Source organism: Tachyglossus aculeatus, chromosome 20, assembly GCF_015852505.1.
Source record: "Tachyglossus aculeatus isolate mTacAcu1 chromosome 20, mTacAcu1.pri, whole genome shotgun sequence".
NCBI lineage: Eukaryota > Metazoa > Chordata > Mammalia > Monotremata > Tachyglossidae > Tachyglossus > Tachyglossus aculeatus.
The window spans coordinates 6,797,233-6,818,378 of NC_052085.1; the positions used below are offsets into that span (position 1 = coordinate 6,797,233).

The 21,146-nt window shown below is 43.0% G+C and overlaps 1 protein-coding gene across 2 annotated transcripts in view; it reads right to left on the reverse strand.

Annotated features, from left to right (window-relative positions):
• Positions 1–16,654, reverse strand: part of POSTN (periostin) — a 42,610-nt gene extending 25,956 nt beyond the window's left edge. For both annotated transcript variants that reach the window (XM_038761759.1, XM_038761758.1), the window contains exons 1-7: positions 16,533–16,654; positions 14,914–15,012; positions 5,791–5,855; positions 4,103–4,260; positions 3,028–3,192; positions 2,352–2,498; positions 486–627 (exon numbers count right to left, since the gene is read on the reverse strand). In XM_038761759.1, coding sequence (XP_038617687.1) covers positions 486–627; positions 2,352–2,498; positions 3,028–3,192; positions 4,103–4,260; positions 5,791–5,855; positions 14,914–15,012; positions 16,533–16,654 — 898 coding nt within the window. The remainder of the gene's footprint in view (positions 1–485; positions 628–2,351; positions 2,499–3,027; positions 3,193–4,102; positions 4,261–5,790; positions 5,856–14,913; positions 15,013–16,532) is intronic.
• Positions 16,655–21,146: the final 4,492 nt, after the last annotated feature.

Genomic DNA, 21,146 nt, shown 5'->3' on the forward strand with positions numbered 1-21,146 from the left:
GCCTTCTTCCACATGGAAGAGAATCTAGCTTTCCATTATTAGAAGTAAATGTTTATATATGTTTGTAAGGGTCTAGAAAAAAAATCATACTGTCCTCTTCATTTATTATTCAGTTACTGTAAACAATAGTGAAACTGAGATCAATGCCATTTCACCTAAAGCTTGTATGTAATATAGAAAAATAACCCCCAAGAATCTAGAGTATTTTTGAAAGTTTAAAATTAGGTGATTAAAAGTCACTGATCCTCTCAATTTCTATAAAGAACATTGTTTTTGTTAAAATTAATTGAGAGGAAGGAAGGAAAATAGAAAACTGATTCCTAGGGCTTTTTTCCCCCTCATCATTTCAGTCCCTTTAATGTTTTCTTCTGAATATCTTTTTCTTAGTCTTCCCTCACTCACATCAAAGCTCCTACTGGGGGCAGAAATTAATTTCTATTCCCCTCCCTCCTGGCCTGGGAGAAAGCTGTAGGAAAGATGATTACCTTCAGAAGCCACCTTGTCACCCATGATTCTTTCGAGCACTCCACGGGGAAGCTTTTCAAAGGCTTCATTTGTCGGTGCAAACAGTGTGAAATGCCCATCTCTTCCAAGGGCTTCCAAGGTGTCAGATGTGATGGCAGCAGCCTGGAAAATAAGTCCGCATCTTAGACTGGGTCACAGTGTAAATTTTACCAAAACCGGTCCCTTTGTGTCTGTGAGCCCCCGCAACCCCTATCGTGTTCGAGTGTACGTGCCTTGTGGGCAGGGATCTTGTCTGGGTATCTGGTGATCTGTCCCAGGCATTTAGTAGAGTGCTTTGCACTCAGTGAGGACTCAAAATATCATTATTACCATCACAGAGAGGTCTCTGCATTTTGGACAGGTGGGGTTGATGGCAAAGATGCTTTTTGTTAGTTCCTTCAAGTGGGAATTGAGAGTCTGAGCCAATCCAAACTTTTCATGAAGTTAGCTTGCGAAAATAGAGACCATGTCAAAACATCAAATTGAACCTGGCAGGAAAGAACTCAGGAGGTGTGCTGGACCATATTTGGCTAATGCAGATTAACCAGTACGGTTCAATTCTACCTCCCATGTAAACAGACATGTAGAAGGAGGGCTTGAGTCCACTGTGTCTAGAGGATCCTCTCAAAATTCACTTTCTGTGGACAGAGATTGTGTCTTCAGTCTCTACTGTACTCTCTCAAGTGCTCAATACAGTGTTCTGCATACAGGTGCCAACAGTACTATTGATTGATCTTACAAATATCCATATTTATTGCAGTTGGGGACACTTATGCCTGAGCGAAAGGAGGGGGCACAAAGTAGTTAACTTTCTGCAAGAGTGGAATTAGGAGCCTGCAAATAAATACTCCACCTTTGATATAACTTCTCATGTTGTTATTCATTTCAAATTTAGGCTACATGAAGTGTTAATTTCAAAAACCTGGACAAAAGTCCAAACTGTGCTACTTAGTTTTGGGTTTTTTTTACTATTATGTCTACTCACCGGTTGAAATGAATTGGATTCCCAAATAAAACAAATTCAAAGATGCTCAATAATAGTAACAATAATATGTGTATGTATATATCATATTATAATATATTATTATTGAATTTATTTAAAATGCTTACTGTGTGCTAGGTACCATAGGGTAGATACAAGATAATCAGGTTGGATACAGTCCCTCTTCCACATGGGGCTTATAGGAGAAGTAGGAGGGAGAATAATCCCCTGCTTGAATCACCATTTTACAGATGAGGAAATTGAGACACAGAAAAGTTAAGTGAAGGTCACCCAAAAGGCAAGTGGTGTAACTGAGATGTAGGACTCAGAGGCTCTAACTCCTAATTATGATTGAAGCAGTCTAAATATTTGACACGGCAAAAATACAATACAATATATAAGCTATTCATAAAATATTTATGTGTTGAACATAAGGTCAGAAAGAAAACATAATTTTCAGTTTTTCATATGACTTTATCTCACTGGATTATAGCTCAATTGCTGAATTCACAACGTGGCATCTACACCCTTTTTTCAATTGGAATTCTATTTTACGTTGGAGGAAGTGTGAGCATTAGTGAGAAAAATATATTTTTAGAGAATTGGAGGGCAAATATAAATTTCCTCAAAATCCTCATTAGAAATTAAGACTCAAAGAGAACCCACAAAATATCTTTAGATACTGCTCAACCAAATATGCTCTGTGGTTATAACTCTAGTATTGTAATTGAAGAAACGTGTTTTCTCACTCAGATGATTTCTAAAAAATCCTTTATGATGACACCAGATTTATCTCTCGTTCTGTTATTAAAGCCTTTGAGAAGTAGGATGCATTTATTAATTCTGTTTCCTTTTTTCCAGTTACCCGAAAAGATGACAGGTCATCCTCCGCCTCCAGAAAATCTTGAATTGAGGTGCCAATTTGCGTCAGGACCCGATCGATCACATGAACGACCCCATTGGTTGCAATCTGGTTACCATGGATCACACGGGCACAGTTAACAGTAACCACCTATAATTTGTGGAAGAAACCATTGAAAGGTAAGGTTCTGAACCATCACAAACTCAATCATGTCCATCCTCAGCTCCTTGTATTTATGCCATTCACTTGCAATTTTTCATTTTCAATACATTGCTCTATTTGTAAATACATTTCTAGCTGTCTCCCCAGTTAGGGTGTAAGATGCTTGTGGGCAAAAGGCATGTCCCTTTTCTGTTTTATTGTTTTAGAACAGTGTATTTTATCCAATGGGTGCTTAATGAATACTGTTACTTCTACAGTTATTACATTTGGCATCCCAAGGCTGTGACATTAAGCAAAAATAACCTTAAATACGATCAGAGCCTAGGCTCAGAATTAGTCTTCACCAGCAGAGTCACTTGCCTGGAAATTTAAATTCTAAGAAGCACATTAAAGTTAAACCATGTTTTTCTGTAATATAATATTTATCAATTTCCTCTTACCCTTGGGGATAAACCAAAAGAGCCTACCCAAAGGAGTGGATTCGGTGAATTGTCTGAAATAATTATAGTAAGCTTACTCCATTGGGATAGTGGTTGATAAACAGTCCCAGGTTGTTGTACATAGATGGAACGATCATGCCATTTTTCAGATCCTTGGTCAGCATCCGCTTGTTGACCATATGGCTGTGCAGCGCATTTAACAGTTCAACATTCACGTTGCTTTCCAAACCCTTTCGAATGTCCTAGGAAAGAGCAGTGGGATAGACAGTCGCTTTATTACAGTGTGAGCTTCATCCTCTTTGAAATATAAGCCACATGAGTGGAAGTAAGTTTCCAGGTACTTAAAGTGAAACAGACAAAACCATGTTCTGAACTCACTGGGGAAATAGATGTTTCAGGTATATGATTAGGAAATTGATATATTCAATTCGTTTTCTAATTTTGGGGGTACAGCTTAGTGGGGGGAAAAACTTTATTCCTGGGAGAACAATATGTTCTATGGGAAGAGGACATGCTGACTTTTCCATTCTCTTTTTCCCTCCTTTTTGGAATTTTTTTAGCATTTGTCTCCTCCACGAGATTGTAAGGTTCTTGAGGTTAGGGATCAGGTCTTCTAACTCTTTTTTTTCTTAATGGCATTTGTTATGCAATTATGATGTGCCCGGCACTGTACTAAGCACTGGGGTAGATTGAAGCTAGTCATGTTGGACACAACTTGCTGATCTCCGCTCATCTTCCTACCTATTAGCATTTCTTTCTCCCGCTCCCAACAACTCTAGGCTAAACCAGTAAGAGCATTGTCAACAGGGGGAGATTTCATGAAAATGAAATCAAAAGAGAGAGAACCAAAAAAGTGGCAGGGTAAATTGAATTTGGTTTAGACCCACTGCCTGATATTCATCAAGTAACACTTGATTCATTTGGGGCTCTGAGAACATGGAACAATTCTTATTTTCATGGTTACTTTAAAAGCTGTGGAGCACACAGACATACTCTAGGCTGTGCCAGAGCATACTCACAAGTAAAACAGTTTCTTTCAAAGAAGAAGAAACTCGTTACGGCCAAGTATTGGTCTAAAAATCATATGGAAGAAAGTGAGATAGTGGGGTGACGATCAAGCAGCAACATTGAAAATGAAAAATTATTATTTACCGAATCCAAGTTGTCCCAAGCTTCATTGCTTGGGGCAAAGTAAGTGTAGGAACCCTTTCCTTCAATCTCTTCTCTCAGCTTGGAAACATCAGAATATCCTTGTGTTGTGGTGGCTCCCACAATGCCCAGAGTCCCATAAACGTGGTCAATTGGAGCAACTGAAAATTTTCAAGAAAAATAAGAGTAAAGAAGAGGTGTCAATTCCAGTTGTTTAAATCTGATAATCACTATATGCGTTTAAGTATATTGTGCTTATAAAGAATCACGCAGTTCATATTCAGTATCATGCAGAAGTGGTTACATTTAAACTGAAACCACTTTTTATGGTATTCGTTAAGCGCATACTCTGTGTCAGCACTGTTCTAAGCACTGGAATAGATTCAAATCAATCAGGTCAGATAGCATCCTTGTCCCACATGGTGCTCACAGTCTCAGTAGGAGCGAGAACAGGTATTGAATGCCCATTTTGCACTTGAGGAAACTGAGGCCCAGAGAAGTTAGCTGACTTGCCAAAGGTCACACCACAGGTAAGTGGCGGAGTTGGGATTCGAACACAGGACTTCCGACTCCCAGGCATGTGCTCTTTCCGATAGGCCATGATGTTTCCATGAAAACTGTGTTGAGGAAATGCTTGCTAGATTCACATCCTAAGTGAAAGCCCTGCTTTCCTCAGCTCTTTGTCCTCAAATTTGAATGGAGCTCTTTTAATAATAATGTTAATTAAGGTATTTATTAAGTGCTTTCTATGTGCTGGGGTAAGTGTAGCCAGATAGGATGCCATCCCTGCCCCCTACGGGGCTCACAATCTAAGATGGAGGGAGAGTATTTTGTTTTACGAGGAGGTGAGTCACAGAGAAGGTGACTTGGCCCAGGTCACATAGGAAACAAATGGGTGAACTCTCTGATCTGATTTTAATGTAGCTATCTCAGCACTTGATCAATCAATCAATCAGTCAATTATATTGAGCACTTACTGTGTGCAGAGCACTGTACTAAGCGCTTGGGAAGTCCAAGTTGGCAACATATAGAGACAGTCCCTACCCAACAGTGGGCTCACAGTCTAAAAGGAGGAGACAGAGAACAAAACCAAACATACTAACAAAATAAAATAAATAGAATAGATATGTACAAGTAAAATAAATAAATAAATAGAGTAATAAATATGTACAAACATATATACATATATACAGGTGTGGGGAAGGGAAGGAGGTAAGATGGGGGATGGAGAGGGATGAGGGGGAGAGGTAAGTGCATAAGTGCATAACAATTATCACTGTTATTATTATTAGAGAAGCAGCGTGGCTCAGTGGAAAGAGCATGAGCTTTGGAGTCAGAGGTCATGGGTTCAAATCCCTGCTCCCCCACTTGTCAGCTGTGTGACTTTGGGCAAGTCACTTAACTTCTCTGTGCCTCAGTTACCTCATCTGTAAAATGGGGATTAAGACTGTGAGCCCCCCGTGGGACAACCTGATCACCTTGTAACCTCCTCAGCGCTTAGAACAGTGCTTTGCACATAGTAAGTGCTTAATAAATGTCATTATCATTATTATTATTGTTATTAGTCAGTTCTATTCAGTGAGCACTCACTGTGTGCAGAGCACTATACTAAGCACTTGGGAGAGTACCCTACAATAATATAACAGACACATTCCCTGCCCTTATTATTAGTATTATTATTACACTTTTACCTGCTGGGCAGCCTTTCATTCCTTCCATCCTCATGTAACCTGGGCAGCATTCATATAACACAGTCCTGTACAGCAAAAACAAGAAATTGCATCAAATATTCTGTCTGTTCCATAGTAGCAGCATTAGCATTATTGTGATCCTCCAAACATTTTGGAACACGTACTGTGACCAGAGGCTCTTTGGAAGGCTCTAGAGGCAGCATAAATCATAACCCTGCCCTTGAGGAGCTTACATTCAAATGGATTTGTGCCCATTTTTTTTAGTGGTATCCGATAAACTCTTACTATGTACCAGGCACTTTACTAAACATTGGGGTACACTAATCAGGTTGGACACAGTCCATGTCCCACAGGTGGCTCACAGAACATATTTAAACCCCCTTTTACAGATGAGGCAACTGAGGCACAGAGGAGTTAAATGTCTTCTCCAATGTCACCCAGCAGATGAGTGGTGGAACTGGGATTAGAACCCAGGTCCTTATGACTTTACATTGTTTCTCCTCTGTGTATGTCTTTGTTTAAATAGTGGAGGATCTAATCCCGGCTCTGCCACTTGTCTGCTGTGTGACCTTGGGCAAGTCACTTCACTCCCCTGAGCCTCAGTTCCCTCATCTGTATAATGGGGATTGAGACAGTGAGCCCCACGTGGAACAGGGACTGTTTCCAATGTGATCTGCTTGTATCCACCCGAGTGCTTAGTACAGCATAGTAAGTGCTTAAATGCCACAATTATTATTATTAATAGAGCATTTTCTTGAAACCCCATGCCTTCTTGTAAAGCAGGACTGTCACGATTCTCCCTGAAGCTTGCCCTTTCTTAGTCCTAAGTGAAACAGGCTAGGAAGGCAAAGTTAACCTTTTCAGACAACTAAAAGACATTCTATGGCTTGGAAAGAGATTGTCGTTAAGCCATCTGCTATAAAGTAGTATAAATTATTTCTCCAGAAACAATGGCTCTGGCAAAAATCTTATCTCCACTAGAGGAGGTAACACAAGAGGAGGTGAGGATTTGGTGTAAACTGATTAGCACAGGCGCTCTTGGAAACTGTTCCTTTTGTCCTGAGATGCAGCAGTCATTAGTGAGTCACAAAGTTTCAAGTAGCTCCCTGGCCACAGCAAGTCAGTCCGTGCCAAGTGAGGTAAGAATTTCCAGCCTTACTGTATTATTTGGCTCAAAATGTGTTGGATTTTTTTCCCCCCTCCGAGTTGCCTGTTTGTACATTTTGCAGTGGAAGAGGCTTAAGATAAAGCAACTTTAAAGATAAGTCCTGATGATTCATATCCCCAGTGTTTTTCCCACAACTACCACCCCAGCTCTTGATCAGTCAAGCACTGGTATTTCTTTATGCAGACCACTGTACTGTTAGTGCTTGGGAGAGTATAATACGATTGACAGACACCATCCTTGTCCTCAAGGAGCTTGCCGTCTTGCAGGGGAAGCTCACACTTTGATTGCTTGCAAATATCTGAAGCCCTTTTTTACATACCTGACTACTGAAGCACTCAATTATGTATCCACATTGATATCTGCCAAATATTCCAGTGTCTGTCTCCCCGACTAGATTGGAACCTCCCCCAGGGTAGGAGTCGTGTCTCTTCCACTCTTCCAAGTGCCTAGTATCATGTTAGGACTAAGTACATGCTCAGTGTGCAGCGGTCCTCGACTTTCCACTCTTTTCATTATTTTGGTGAAAACAAAAGCTGCTTTTCAGGACTCTCCTCCCAAAACTATAACCCTGGGAGATCTCCATGAGAAAATCCCAGAGAAACAGCTTGGCCCTTATAAGAAACCAACAAATAAGGGAAACCTTTCCCGTCCCCAATACCCCGGACCCTTCCTTGCCCCCTTGAACACGTGGCTGAATACAAGGCCCTGCTTCCTCAGGCGACTGATTGCTTGGCCTCTTCTACTTTTGGTTGAACAGTGTGGGTGAATTGGTGCTTCCATCCATTAGTTCCTCCTGGATTGAAGTTCATTGCCAGAGACAGTAGCATTGTCAGGTGATGGGTCTGTATTTCCATGTAATCGTGCCCTCAAGAAAGACCACTTTAGTTCCTCTAGAGACAAAGACCCCAGACAAAAATGAAAGGCTCAAACTGGCAAAAGGGGAAAAAACCCAGGGTCACTGGACTCGTTTTCTATGGTTGGGGATTCATGTGTGTTTTCTCCACAGCATCCCAAACCGTATTTATCAGTGATCCAAAGAACTTGGATTCTTAATAATTATGGTATTTGTTAAGCACTTACTATGTGCCAGGCACTGTACTAAGCGCTGGGGTGGATACAAGCAAATCAGGTTGGACACAGTCCCAGTCCCACATGGGGCTCACAGTCTTGATCCCCATTTTTACAGATGAGGTAATTTGATTTTTTACACGGTGAGCCCACTGTTGGGTAGGGACTGTCTCTATATGTTGCCAACTGTACTTTCCAAGCGCTTAGTACAGTGCTCTGCACACAGTAAGCGCTCAATAAATACGATTGATTGATTTGCCCAAGGTCACACAGCACATAGTGGTGGAGCCGAGATTAGAACTCCTAGGCCCTTGTGCCATGCTGCTTCCCACTGCCCCATGCTGCTTTCCAATTCTTTTACAGGGTGAGTCACGCTGATGAGTTGAGTGGCATCTTAGACCTTTGGAAAGATTGCCAGTTCTGTAATGATGAAAAAAATCTTGAGCCAGCTCTATTAGGAAAGAAAACCAGGGGCTCAGGCAAGGGAGTCGATGTTGTGTGGCAACTCGTGACCTAGAAATTCTTTTGCAAGCCTGAAACCAGCAGGGAGATGGTAAAGTTGAACTTACTCTCACCTCCAAACACTGCACTCTTGCTAGATTGTAAGCTCCTTGAAGTCAGGGGTCATCAAAATAATGGTAATGGTATTTATTAAGCCCATTATCATAGAAACATTATCATTATCGTAGCCCATTAAGCCCATTATCATAGAAACATTATCATTATCATAGCCCATTAAGCCCACTATCATAGAAACACGATGATAAAGCTCACACAGTCCATGTCCCACAGAGATCTAACAGTCTTAAGAGGTGGGGGGGAAAAGGTATTTTATTCCTATTTTACTATAGGGGAAACTGAGACAGGTTGTCACCCACCAAGTTCACACAGCGGGCAAGTGACAGCCGGGATTAGAACCCGGGTTTTCTGACTGTCTTCCCAGGTGTTTAGTATGGGGCTGCGCATGTAGTAGGTGTTCAGTAGATGCTTTTGGTTGATTAACTGCTGTCATTTATAATTTCTGTTAAGCTCCCTGTGGGCAGGGAACACGTCTGCCAACTCTGTTGTATTCTCCCAAGTGCTTAGTACCGTGCTCTGCACACATTAAGCACTCCATAAATGCCATCGATTGATTCTGTTCTTCGAAACTGGCCCCAATTTCCAGTTTCTGAATTATTATTCCAGAAATAATAATTATTATTAATTAATTAAGGGGAATTAATTAGTTAATTAATTAATTAAGGGGAATTATTATTGTGAAAATGTTGCTTCTTATCTGCACATATTGGGAGTCTTTCCAGAAAGAAGGCAAACTGAATTTTTAACAAAGTAGGCTTTGTCATTACCCTGGAAAAAAGCCTGACTTCTAAGCTGCCTTTTAATGGAAAGCCAGAATGAATCCTGGCAGGTGACTTCATTCACGTCTTGGCATCTTTTCTTGATTTATGGGTTGGGCAAGATTTCACCAGGTTTCCATCCCTCACAGGCAGGGTGCTAGGAAGGTTTTCCTATCAAGGGCTGGAGACTGCATCTCCTTTTGTCTAGTCGGTGTGCATGCCAAGTGTGCCTCATCCCTTCCAAGAAAATGCACACCAAATCCAAACAACTGCCAATATTCGCGGCTGTGGCCCACACCAACAGCAACAAAGCACGGAAAGTGTCTCCTATTGCACGCTGCTTTGGATGAGAAGCTGCGTTGCCTAGTGGGTAGAGCACAGACTTAGGAGTCAGAAGGACCTGGGTTCTAATCCCGGCTTTGCCACGTGCCTGCTGTGTGACCTTGGGCAAGCCCCTTCACTTTTCTGTGCCTCAGTTTCCTCATTTGCAAAATGAGGATGTAGGCTGAGTGCCCCATATGGAACAAGGACTGTGTCCAACCTGATTAGCTTGGATCTACCCCAGTGCTTAGGACAGTGTTTGGCACATAGTAAGCACTTAAGGAATATCATTGGAAAAAAAAATCTTCTTCCCAGCCACAGATTAGCACCCTTTTCCACCTGCCTTTAAGTGTTCCTAAAAATCTGATTTTATGGCGAAAGCACCGAGTAAAAGTTAAAATCCTCCCCGAGGCAATCCTTTCCTCAGCCAAGACAGGGAGTGTTAAAAAAAAAAAAAAGCCATCTGCTTGATTTTATTACTGCAGACTGGAGCTAAATTGCAAGGTCCTCTCTCAATTGTAAACTCCTTGAGGGCAGGGATCATGTCTACCTCCTCTAATGTATTGTGCTCTTCCTAGTGCTTAATACAGTGTTGCGCACACAGTAAGAAGAAAAAGCTTCTGGATAAGGCTAATTCTTCTGGAGCCAGGGGAGAGTAGTCGCTGTTTTTGACCCACTGAGTTTCCCAAGATAGGGGAGGGTCAGCTCTCTCCCTTTTACTTGGACAGGAGTCATTTGGACAATTTTCCTGCCACATTTGCAAATTACCGAAAGGCAAAAGCTGTTGAAACCCGCTCAGCAGTCTCAGCGCCGGCCAGCTATAGAGTGGAGATTTCTGAGGGACAGGTGCCAGGTGAGGCCTTGAAGGTGAAATCTCTTTTTGGTGTTCAGGAAATCACAGAGCCGATACTGTTCTGCACTCAAAGGGAACAGAAACACTGACTAATTTCAAAGTCAAAACAGCCTGCCCTAGTCGAAAAAGCGTGAGCCCGGGAGTCAGAGGACCTGGGTTCTAATCCTGGCTCTGCCACGTGCCTGTTTTGTGACCTTGGGCAAGTCACTTAACTTCTCTGTGCTTCAGTTTCCTCGTCTGTAAAATGGGGATTAAATCCTACTCCCTCCTACTTAGACTATGAGCCCTATATGTGGGACAGGGACTGTGTCCAACCTAATTATCTTCTAATTACCCCAGTACTAACTACTTGGTACATAGTAAGTGCTTAATAAATACCATTTAAAAAAAACAACTGAATTTTCTCCATCAAAATTTGGTCCAGGTGTTCTGTGGCATATAAGGGAGGGCTTATAGCTGACTCGGTAAGTGATTTGACATTTTATAGGCTGAGGAGTGGCCAGGTGATCTGGTAGCATAATAAATAAGACTTTAAAGAAGCTAGGATTTTCTGCAGTCGGCCAGATGGTAAACTCCACGTGGACAGCTTAGAACAGTGCTTTGCACATAGTAAGCGCTTAACAAATACCATCATTATTATATCTACCGAACCTATTGTATTCTCCCAAACGTTTAGTATAGTGTTCCACATAGAGTAAGTGCTCAGTCAGTTGTTTTTATTGGGTGAGTGCAAAGCACTATACTGAGTGCTTAGGAGAATACAGTAGATTAAGTAGACAGGAATCCCTACCCTCAAATTGCTTGCAATTAGCTGGAGTTGATTGGCATTCCCACCTTACAGATGGAGAATTCCATCACCTGAGAGGGAGGATCTGCCATCAGTTTCACCTGATGAATTGCAATCAGCCCCCGCTCCATTTTGAAGCCAGGCCCTACCTCATATCAAGGGTGCTTGGAACTCAGCACGGGCGAGTTTGAAGGGAACAGTTCCCACTTTAAGTAACAAGGGGCAATAGGGAAAAGATTCCCTGTTCTGGGAACTGGACTTGGAATTGCCTTTTGCCAATGTAGTAATAGGATCCAGCTGATTGCAGGCAGCGTTACAGTGTTTGCTGGTGGTGGGAGGAGGGGGAGAAGACTTTTTTCCAAAGTAGATGGTAATTTTGAGAGCTCCCATTGGAGCATCAGTTGGAAAGGGAAAATAATGATTTGTCATGGAACAAAGAGCAAAATGAAACACTGTGAAGAAATTAAGTGGAAGCACATTTCAGACGAATACGAGGGGGAAGAAGTCTTCTGTTTCAAAGAAAATGGAAGGGTTGAATGGCAGCGAGATAGGTACCCGTGTTCAGTGTGGTGGTAACACTTTCAGACCACTGGCTCCCAGTTAGTGCACTGGAGAGGGAATCTACTAAATGCCCAGTGACTTGAAAGAGTTAACGTGCCTCCAGTGTGCGCTATGTTCATGGGTAGAAACAGACCCTCCATATTCTGATTTTTTTGGCTCGGTTTCAAGAATGTGAAAGGCGCCACTGAAAGCATAGATACTGAACCAGCTCAAGAAAAGGGGCAAGAGCACCAAACTTCAAGGCAAGTTTGGGAAATTTGCTCTCGAAGATATGCTCGAAAATACAATTGTTTGTTGAATTTAACTTAAAATCCTCCTCATGTTCTCTGGGGAAGTACTGGCTAGCCAAGGATTTCCAGAACCCGAATCTCCATATAATTCTAGCACATTCAGAATATTGTCTTTATTAAAGTCTCTGACTCAGCATATCGTGGCTGGGTTTTCCTTTCCCTGGCAGATTAGAAATGGAAAGTTCAAAAGAGTTTGAAAAGCCACTTTTCTGGGTAAGGGAGGCAGCGTTCCACAGTAGGAAGACCAGGGGTCTGAGCCCTGCCAGATGACCTTGGACAAGTCACTTACCCTCTCTGAGCCTCGGTTTCCTAATCTGGAAAAGGGGATAAAATACATTGGGAGTGTTGTGTGAGGTGGGAACTCCGTCTGATCTCGTAGCCTTGTAATCTACCCCAGTCTTTAGCATGGCGTGAGCACTTAACAAATATAATATAATTGGTAATATATTAATTATTATTAGTTATATCATCATTATTATTTTCATTAGACTTCAGGTAATCACTCCTCATAGCCGCCAGACTTGCTTTGCACTCTCTGTGATCCTTTAAAAGAAGTATAGGTGCATTAATGGTATTTGAGTGTTTACTGTGTGCAGTATCTCTCTGTAGGAAGCTTGGTGGGTAGGTGAGGGTGCTCTCGCCTCTTTCTCTGGCGGCCTTCGGGGTAGATTTGCTGGTTTCCCCAGTCCCAGGGCCAGCGTGGGTTCCTGAGTGTACTGTGTGCCCATTTCCCGAGGTGGCATGAACCATCTTGTTGGTGCTAGGCAGATTTGGCTCATCCCGAACCATTGCCCCTCTTCCTGGGAATCAGCCTTCACCTGACTCTGGGCCCTCCAGTCCTCTAAGGATAGTGCTAAACTTTGTGGCGATGACGGGAGCTGTACAGAAGGATCAATGGAAAGAGCCCGGGCTTTGAAGTCAGAGGTCATGGCTTCAAATCTCTGCTCTGCCAGTTGTCATTCATTCAGTCGTATTTATTGAGCACTTACTGTGTGCAGAGCACTGTACTAAGCGCTTGGGAAGTACAAGTTGGCAACATCTAGAGACGGTCCTTACCCAACAGCGGGCTCACAGTCTAGAAGGGGGAGACAGACAACAGAACAAAATATGTTAACAAAATAAATAGAATAAATATGTACAAATAAAATAAATAAATAGAGTGATAAATACGTACAAACATATATACAGGTGCTGTGGGGAGGGGAAGGAGGTAAGGCGGGGGGATTGGGAGGAGGGGGAGAGGAAGGAGGGGTGTGACTTTGGGCAAGTCACTTAACTTCTCTGTGCCTCAGTTACCTCATCTGTAAAATGGGGATTAAGACCGTGAGCCCCCCGTGGGACAACCTGATCACCTTGTAACCTCCCCAGTGCTTAGAACAGTGCCTTGCACATAGTAAGCGCTTAATAAATGCCATCATTATTATTATATTATTACAGATGGCTGTACATGTGCCCTGCCTGAAGTCTACTCTTTTCTTTCTTTTTTTCTTTTTTACAGTATTTTAGTGCTTTATATGTGCCAGGCACGGGACCAAAGCTCTGGAGTAGATCCAAGCTAATCAGTTGGACACCGTCCCTGTGATACTAACAGCCTTAATCCCCATTTTTGCAGATGAGAGAACTGAAGCACAGAGAAGTGAAGTGACTGGCCCAAGGTCACCCAGCAGTCAAGTGGCAGAGCTGAGATTAGAACCCAAGTCCTGCCAATTCCCAGGCCTGTGCTCTGCCTTCTTTTGGGAGCCTGAGGCATTATCCCCATTGGTGGCAAATTGGGGTTCTTCATGTGTGCACAGCTGAATCCAGTTAATCCTAATTCCACCACCACCTCGCCTCTGCCAGGGCTGAGATGAAGTACTCAGCCCTTAGAGAAGCAGCGTGTCTCAGTGGGAAAGAGCACGGGCTTTGGAGTCAGAGGTCATGGGTTCAAACCCCGGCTCCACCAATTGTCAGCTGTGTGACTTTGGGCAAGTCACTTCACTTCTCTGGGCCTCAGTTCCCTCATCTGGAAAATGGGGATTAAAGACTGTGAGCCCCACGTGGGACAACCTGACCACCTTGTAACCTCCCCAGCGCTTAGAACAGTGCTTTGCACATAGTAAGCGCTTAATAAATACCATTATTAAATACCATTATTAAGTACGCCACGCTGGTCTCCTCTCTCAACCGCAGCCCCTGGCCATTCCCAGGCCTCTGAGCCACCACGGTGGCCCGGGGAATGACCGGGTTCCTTTCTCTCCTGGCCCACACCGTGCACTTTTCTTCCCAGGAAATAGCGTCGGGGCTGGACTTTCCTCCCCTGGGCAGTCTGGACACTGGTGGGGACGGGCAGCGGGGGAAGATGGCCCTACGGTGACTGGCTACTGGGACCTCCCTTGGGGGCCATTTGGCTTCACTGGTTGTAGCCAAGAAGGTCTTCGGGGTCCAGAGGAGAGGTGCAGGGTTCTGCTCTTATGGACATATATCCCCATTCCCCCGGACACTCGTTTTCTATTAACACCAGCCTGGAATTAGGAAGAGCTCTGACTTTCTTAGTAAAGACTTTTCAGCTGTTTCTGCTCCGCAACTGCAGGAGAAACCACTTCCTATCCATTGACGGGAGCCTTGTCCTCTGTTAATGCCACCTGAGTGTTCTGAGCGCCCCGTCCTGTGGGTGGAAGGAGCTGAGTCTAGACCCTCGAGGAAGGGAGTTTCCTATAAGCGTTCCTTTGGCACTGACTCACAAAAGAGGCGAGACTTACGTTTTCTTCCCACAGATGGCTCCTTGATACCAGTTTCTGCAAGTACTGAAGTATTTCTTTTTGGTCCCCAGAATCTGTTGCAGGGCACAGACGTTGGGACTGTGGGATGAAAGATGAGGAAGAAAAGTTAGTCAGAGCGAGGGGCAGTTTGCCCCGTTCTTCGTGGCGGAGGTTGAAGCAATAAAGCTGGCACGTGGCTTTGATTTTCAGAGCAGATGTAATTCCAGCCAAACACAAGGCTGCCTCCAGGCACAACCCTGCTGGAGCTGAGAAAGAGCTACCTTCTCCAGAGGGGAATTCTGTTTCTGGGCCAGGACATCTTTAGAGTATCACCACAAAGGTTGCCAAATTAGAAAGAGTCAAGCTGTATCACGTATTAGTTTTGGGGGGTCCTTTCACCCAGTTAACCAAGAGGGTTTAGGTGGGAAATACCATTCTGATGTTTTTCAAGACCACACTTGTGCTTAGTTCTGGTGGGGGGGGCATAAGTAGGGGGAATGAGACTGCTGACATGGTGCCTTTTCCTTCCATTCTTCCCAGGTGGATCAATAAATATTTTGTGGGGTTTTTTAATAGAAAGCACTTTCTACATGCCACTGTTATTTATTATATCTCTTTAATGAGCGCTTACTGTGTGCACAGCACTGTACCACACAGTTGGAAGAGTACAGTATGATAGCATTGGCAGGTACGATCCCTACCCGCAAAGAGCAAAGATATCATTCCCTGTGATGAGATAAGTTTGGAATGACAAGCACACTTCAGTAGAAATTTTCTTCTATTCAGGAAGGACCCAAGGGGACATGACTCTAAAATTGATCTCAGAAAATTTTAAATGGAAAGTCCTCTAAGAAAATTGCTGAAAACAGACTTTTGGAAGATGAGATCCATAAAACATAAACGACGTGGTCACTAATTTCTAACCCAAATGCAGTCTTCCCATCTGGAAGATGTAGTGTTCATTGTTTCCAGCTAAAAGTAACTATAAGCATTTAAGGGTGATTAAAAAAGGAACCTCTTGGCAACACGGGAAAGAATGCCAAACACACACTTCTAATCTAGAAGTAATGTATAGTTCTGTGCCTCACCACATTCAATTAGTTAATTTGAGTAACTTTAAAAATTCAAAATTCCTTAGAAATGTGTAAGAAACAGCTTATTTGTATTATTTTGCTTATGTCTGGATTGTCTAATTACCTGTGGTAAAAATGCAAGATAAGCAGGGGACTGCTTTTAGTTGATTCTCTTCAACCACAAAGTTAAGTGAAAAATTGTGCAACAAGCTGCTCATAAAAAAACAGCCTTTAATGAGAGATTTCTAACATTTGAAATCCTGTCCCAGATTTCTAGAGGTCATTTTTTGGAACTTGGGTATAATTCCTACAGGACAGGAATTCTTTAACTTAGATTCTGTGTTTTAATTCAGAGTAATCCAAGAGTCATAGTAAAACATCACCTATCTTTAAAATAATTGGATGATGAGTTTTAAAAACTGTTTACCCATTGTAATTTTTTATTTGGGTTTCAATGTGGGGCGAATTTTGCTCCCTATTATACCCTAGTTGAAACAAACTAAAAAGATCAAAAATAGTAATAATAATCCCCAGATATTTACTTACCCCTGTTCCCGTCCCCTTATGCGACTGTGAGACAAGATCTTGTCATAATGAGCAGTAGCGTCTGCAAGCTCAAAAGCAGACAGCAAAAACGTGGCAAATAAGGATAAAACAAGGATCTTCATCTTTAGTCCCCCTTGGTGCTCTGGTTAGTTAGAAGAGAGAACTGGCAAAAGGTTTTGGAGAGCTCAGAGTTTATATACATGTGACAGAGCTGTGGGAGGAGACCACTCTATCAACCTGAAACACTGAAACACCCACCAAAACACACTAGCAACCTCAGGCTCCCTGTTTCAATCAGCTGCATGCTTGTTCCACTCAGTCAGCATATACAGCTGGTTTTTTTCCTTCATTGGGAAGTTTACATCTCTCACTATACATGTCACTGATTTCCTGTTTTTCAGTTCAGTGTGCTACAGTGTGATTCATTCAATTATATTTATTGAGCGCCTACTGTGTGCAGAGCACTGTACGAAGCACAAGTTGGCAACATATAGAGACGGTCCTTACCCAACAACGGGCTCACAGTCTAGAAGATGGAGACAGACAGACAAAACAAAACACGTGGACAGGCGTCAAGTCGCCAGAACAAACTTTGCTTTCAAGTGTTTCTAGGAATCCATTTTTAAGCTCTTTGGTCTGTGGGTGTGTGAGTGACTGAGTATTTGGCAAGAAATCCTCAGTGGAACCCAGGGTAAGGTGACTTGCTAGTCAAGTCGATCACTCCACCTTAAAATGTTATTACTATTGTTATTGTCATGGTATTTCTTAAGTGTGTACTATGCGTTCAGCACTGTTCAATGCATCGGGGTACCTGCATGGTGGATCACAGATATCTCCCACCAGCCGCTGCATGGTGAACTGAAGGAGGATATATACAATCAGGAAGGCTAGACAGTCATTTAGCGAAGCTCAGATCAATCAATCAATCAATCAATCGTATTTATTGAGCACTTACTGCGTGCAAAGATTAGACAACGTGATATGACCAAAGTCACTCATTTGTTCATTCAGTTGTATTGAGTGCTTACTGTGTGCAGAGCACTTTACTAAACTCCTGGTAAAGTACAATACGACAATAAACAGACATATTCCCTGCCCACAATGAGCTTAGATTTTAGAGGGATGAGCTTACAGTTTTCATGGACTCTCAAGAATCTGTCAGTCAATCAGTGATAAGCGCTTAGTACAGTGCTCTGCACACAGTAAGCGCTCAATAAATACGATTGAATGAATGAATGGTATTTACTGAGTGCAGAGCACCTTACTAAGTGCTTGGAAGAGGACAGTACAATAGATGTGGGAGAAAATATTCCTGCCCACAGGAGCTTACAGTCTAGTACAGACGGAAATAAAAAGTTCCCAGATAATAGACAGAGCACACACTGAGAGAATACTTATTTAAATGAAATATTTATCCCAAGGATAGTAACTACCCGATGGATAAGGAGATAAATGTTTTCTCTGTTAATCAAATCATCTTCACATAGTAAGTGTTCAATGAATACCATTAATTGATTGATTTCCACCTTCAAAGCCCTCTTGAAACCGCCCCCTCTTCGAGGAAACATACCTGATTAAGTAGTAGTAATAGCATTTATTAAGTGCTTTTACTGTGTGCAGAGCCCTGAATTAAACACTGGGAAAGAATACACAGTTGGGAAGTAGGCAGAATCCTTGTTCCTCACAGGAGAGCTCACAATCTTAAGCTCCACTTTCCCATCTTCCATCATTCCAATAGCTCCCACTCCCACTTACATTTACACATCCCACACTTACGGATATTCTTCACTTAGGTTAATTTACAGATATTCAACTATTTATCCTCTTATACTCTTCCTATCAGCAGCCATCGTGTGACTTTCTTCAGTCACCCCCGTTAGACTGCAAGCTCCCTGAGGGCGGGCACCCGGGCTGCTACCGAACTGTACCCTCCCAAGCCCTTCGTACAGTGCTGTGCACACAGTAGATGCTCAATCCAGATCACCGGTGGATCGATTGAAGGGTCAGAGGTGGAAAGCACCTCACTCTGGCCACGAGCCATCTGCCGACGACGCTGGTTTACCGTATTCTGGCAGAACAGTTACTGTGAGGCCTGAGGGATTGCTCTGAAGATGTCAAGGTGGCCGGTCTCACTCTCAGAGAGGGTCAGGGGGAAGAGGATGATTTATGGGGAGGACGTCAGTGGCCCCTTCAAAATCGGAAGAAAGACCTCAAGCTCAACATTCCTGTTAGCCAGGGACGATCACCTCTGAACCCTAGGAGAGGAGCAAGCACTGAGCTCTCTCACTGAATCTTTTAGACTGTGAGCCCACTGTTGGGTGGGGACTGTCTCTATATGTTGCCAACTTGTACTTCCCAAGCGCTTAGTACAGTGCTCTGCACACAGTAAGCGCTCAATAAATACGATTGATGATGATGATGAATCAGTCCAAATGCAATTCAAGAGCAGCGCAAGCCCTGCTTTGCGCAATGCAGACTGAAGAAGAGCGTGAGAATGCTGCTAGGGTCAGGCGGTTGAGTTTGCTAGTCTGGGTGCCACAAATCCCAAAATGAAGGGTTTTTTTGTTTGTATTTTAACCCAAATGATTTCGACTGGATGACGCCACAGCCCAAATGCACCAGTCAGCCAACCTGTTGACCCTTTTCGGTGTTGTCACTGATGCCGGCAGGGCACTTTGGGTTAGAGCCGGCTGCCGTGGCTCGGGTTCTGTTCCTTATCGTATCTGTTGTGGATTGTTTTTCCTTCATTTCCCTGCATTTTGATAGTGGGGATAATCCACTGTGTCCGATTCTTTGGCACGCTGTCCAGCCTCTTTGGACAAAGCCCTTTCAGAGACTTTGAGCCTCTTTAGCTATCCTGGGCATTCTGGGTCAGTGACCTCCATTTAGTTTTTACTCTTTGCTTTCCCATTCCGGGATGCTTTGGTGTGAAAATTATTGGGAAAATTGTATGAACTGAACAAAGTAATCCCCCGGATTCCACTAGAGCCTCACCCATGCATTCTGCTAGTTTTGTATATTCTAAAATAAAGTAATGGATCGATCATGCAGTCGACAAAGAGACAGTACACAGAGGATGTTGTGGACTGGTTGCCTTCTAGCTAAGAGTTGAAAAGGAATCACTTTTTGGATTTTGGATGCTTGCTGCAGGTTAACTTTAATGCAGGTATCCCAGAAAATCAAAGCTCCCGACAGATCCAACAGCTCATTCTTTTTCCAATTAAAATAGCTATTTGAACCTAATTTGAAGAATTTTATGCATATGGACAATCCCATTACTTGTATTTCTTTGGAGACATCTAGTGGTAATATAGTAAAAATGTTCTCCAAAAGTTCTGCGTAGCCCTCCTTAAGTATTCCACTTTTTGATTAAAGGTGGGTGGAATGAAAGCACATTTGTTTAATTACTGCCGCGGCTGTTTGATTCAAAAACATTAAGCAAACGCTTCATGTTTAATCAGTTATTTTCCACAGGCTAGCCTTGGAAATAAAAAGTAACTGTGTTGTTTCAGTGGAGACTCAATCAACAGTAGCAAAATACCCTCTGCTCCCATAAACACCCACCTGCAACTAATTCTGCCTGGGGTCTCCTCTGAGATGTAGTTTAGTGTGAAAGCAGGGAGTAATCATTGAATGTAGCGTTCGCTAGTTTTGCCCTTTAAAGGACACAATGAGCTCAGTTCTTTCTTCTGTTCAGATAGGCCTGAATTCCCTGGATTCGCCCCCTGAAAGAAGGTGTACGTAGCTAGAGCCGTATATACAAGAGTTATATATGTGGGTGTTGACTATGTCTCTTCAGCCCACGCCCGGATACAATCTTTCAGCAAGACCCTCTCCAGTTTGGAATAGTAAGATACAAATTGAGCGAAGCTCGATTTGCTAGGTTACTTTTTAGGGAAGCTGCATGGAGTCGTGGATAGAGCACAGGCCTGGAACTCAGAAGGTCATGGTTCTAATCCCGGTTCCGTCACTTGTCTGCTGTGTGACCTCGGGCAAATCACTTCTCTGTGCCTCAGTTACCTCATCTGTAAAAGGGGGGTTAAGATTGTGAGCCCCATGTGGGACAGGGACTGAGCCCACTGTTGGGTAGGGACTGTCTCTATATGTTGCCAACTTGTACTTCCCAAGCGCTTAGTACAGTGCCCTGCACACAATAAGCGCTCAATAAATATGATTGATTGATTGATTGTATTCAACCCAATTTGCTTATATCCACCCCAGCTCTTAGTACAGTGCCTGGCACATAGTAAGTGCTTAACAAATACTGTCCCGATCCCTACCTGATTTATGATCTTCACCTTCAATCACTAAGAATGAGCCCTTAAGAAGAACAGACAACTCGACCCACATGAGAAGTGGCTTTGCTTTAATATTTGGTGGAGTCACCGCTGCAGATAGAACAGTTTCTGAATCTGATGGTATAATGATGAGATTTTTAATCAATCAGTGGTATTTATTGAGCACTTATGGTGTGACAGTACAGCTGGTGGACACGTTCCCTGCCCACAAGCTACCGACAGTCTAGAGGTTCTTTGTACTAACCCGTATAAAAAACTCTGTCTCCCAGATAGGAGCTGCTACCTCTGGGACAAGTGGAGGAGACAGCTATCCGGT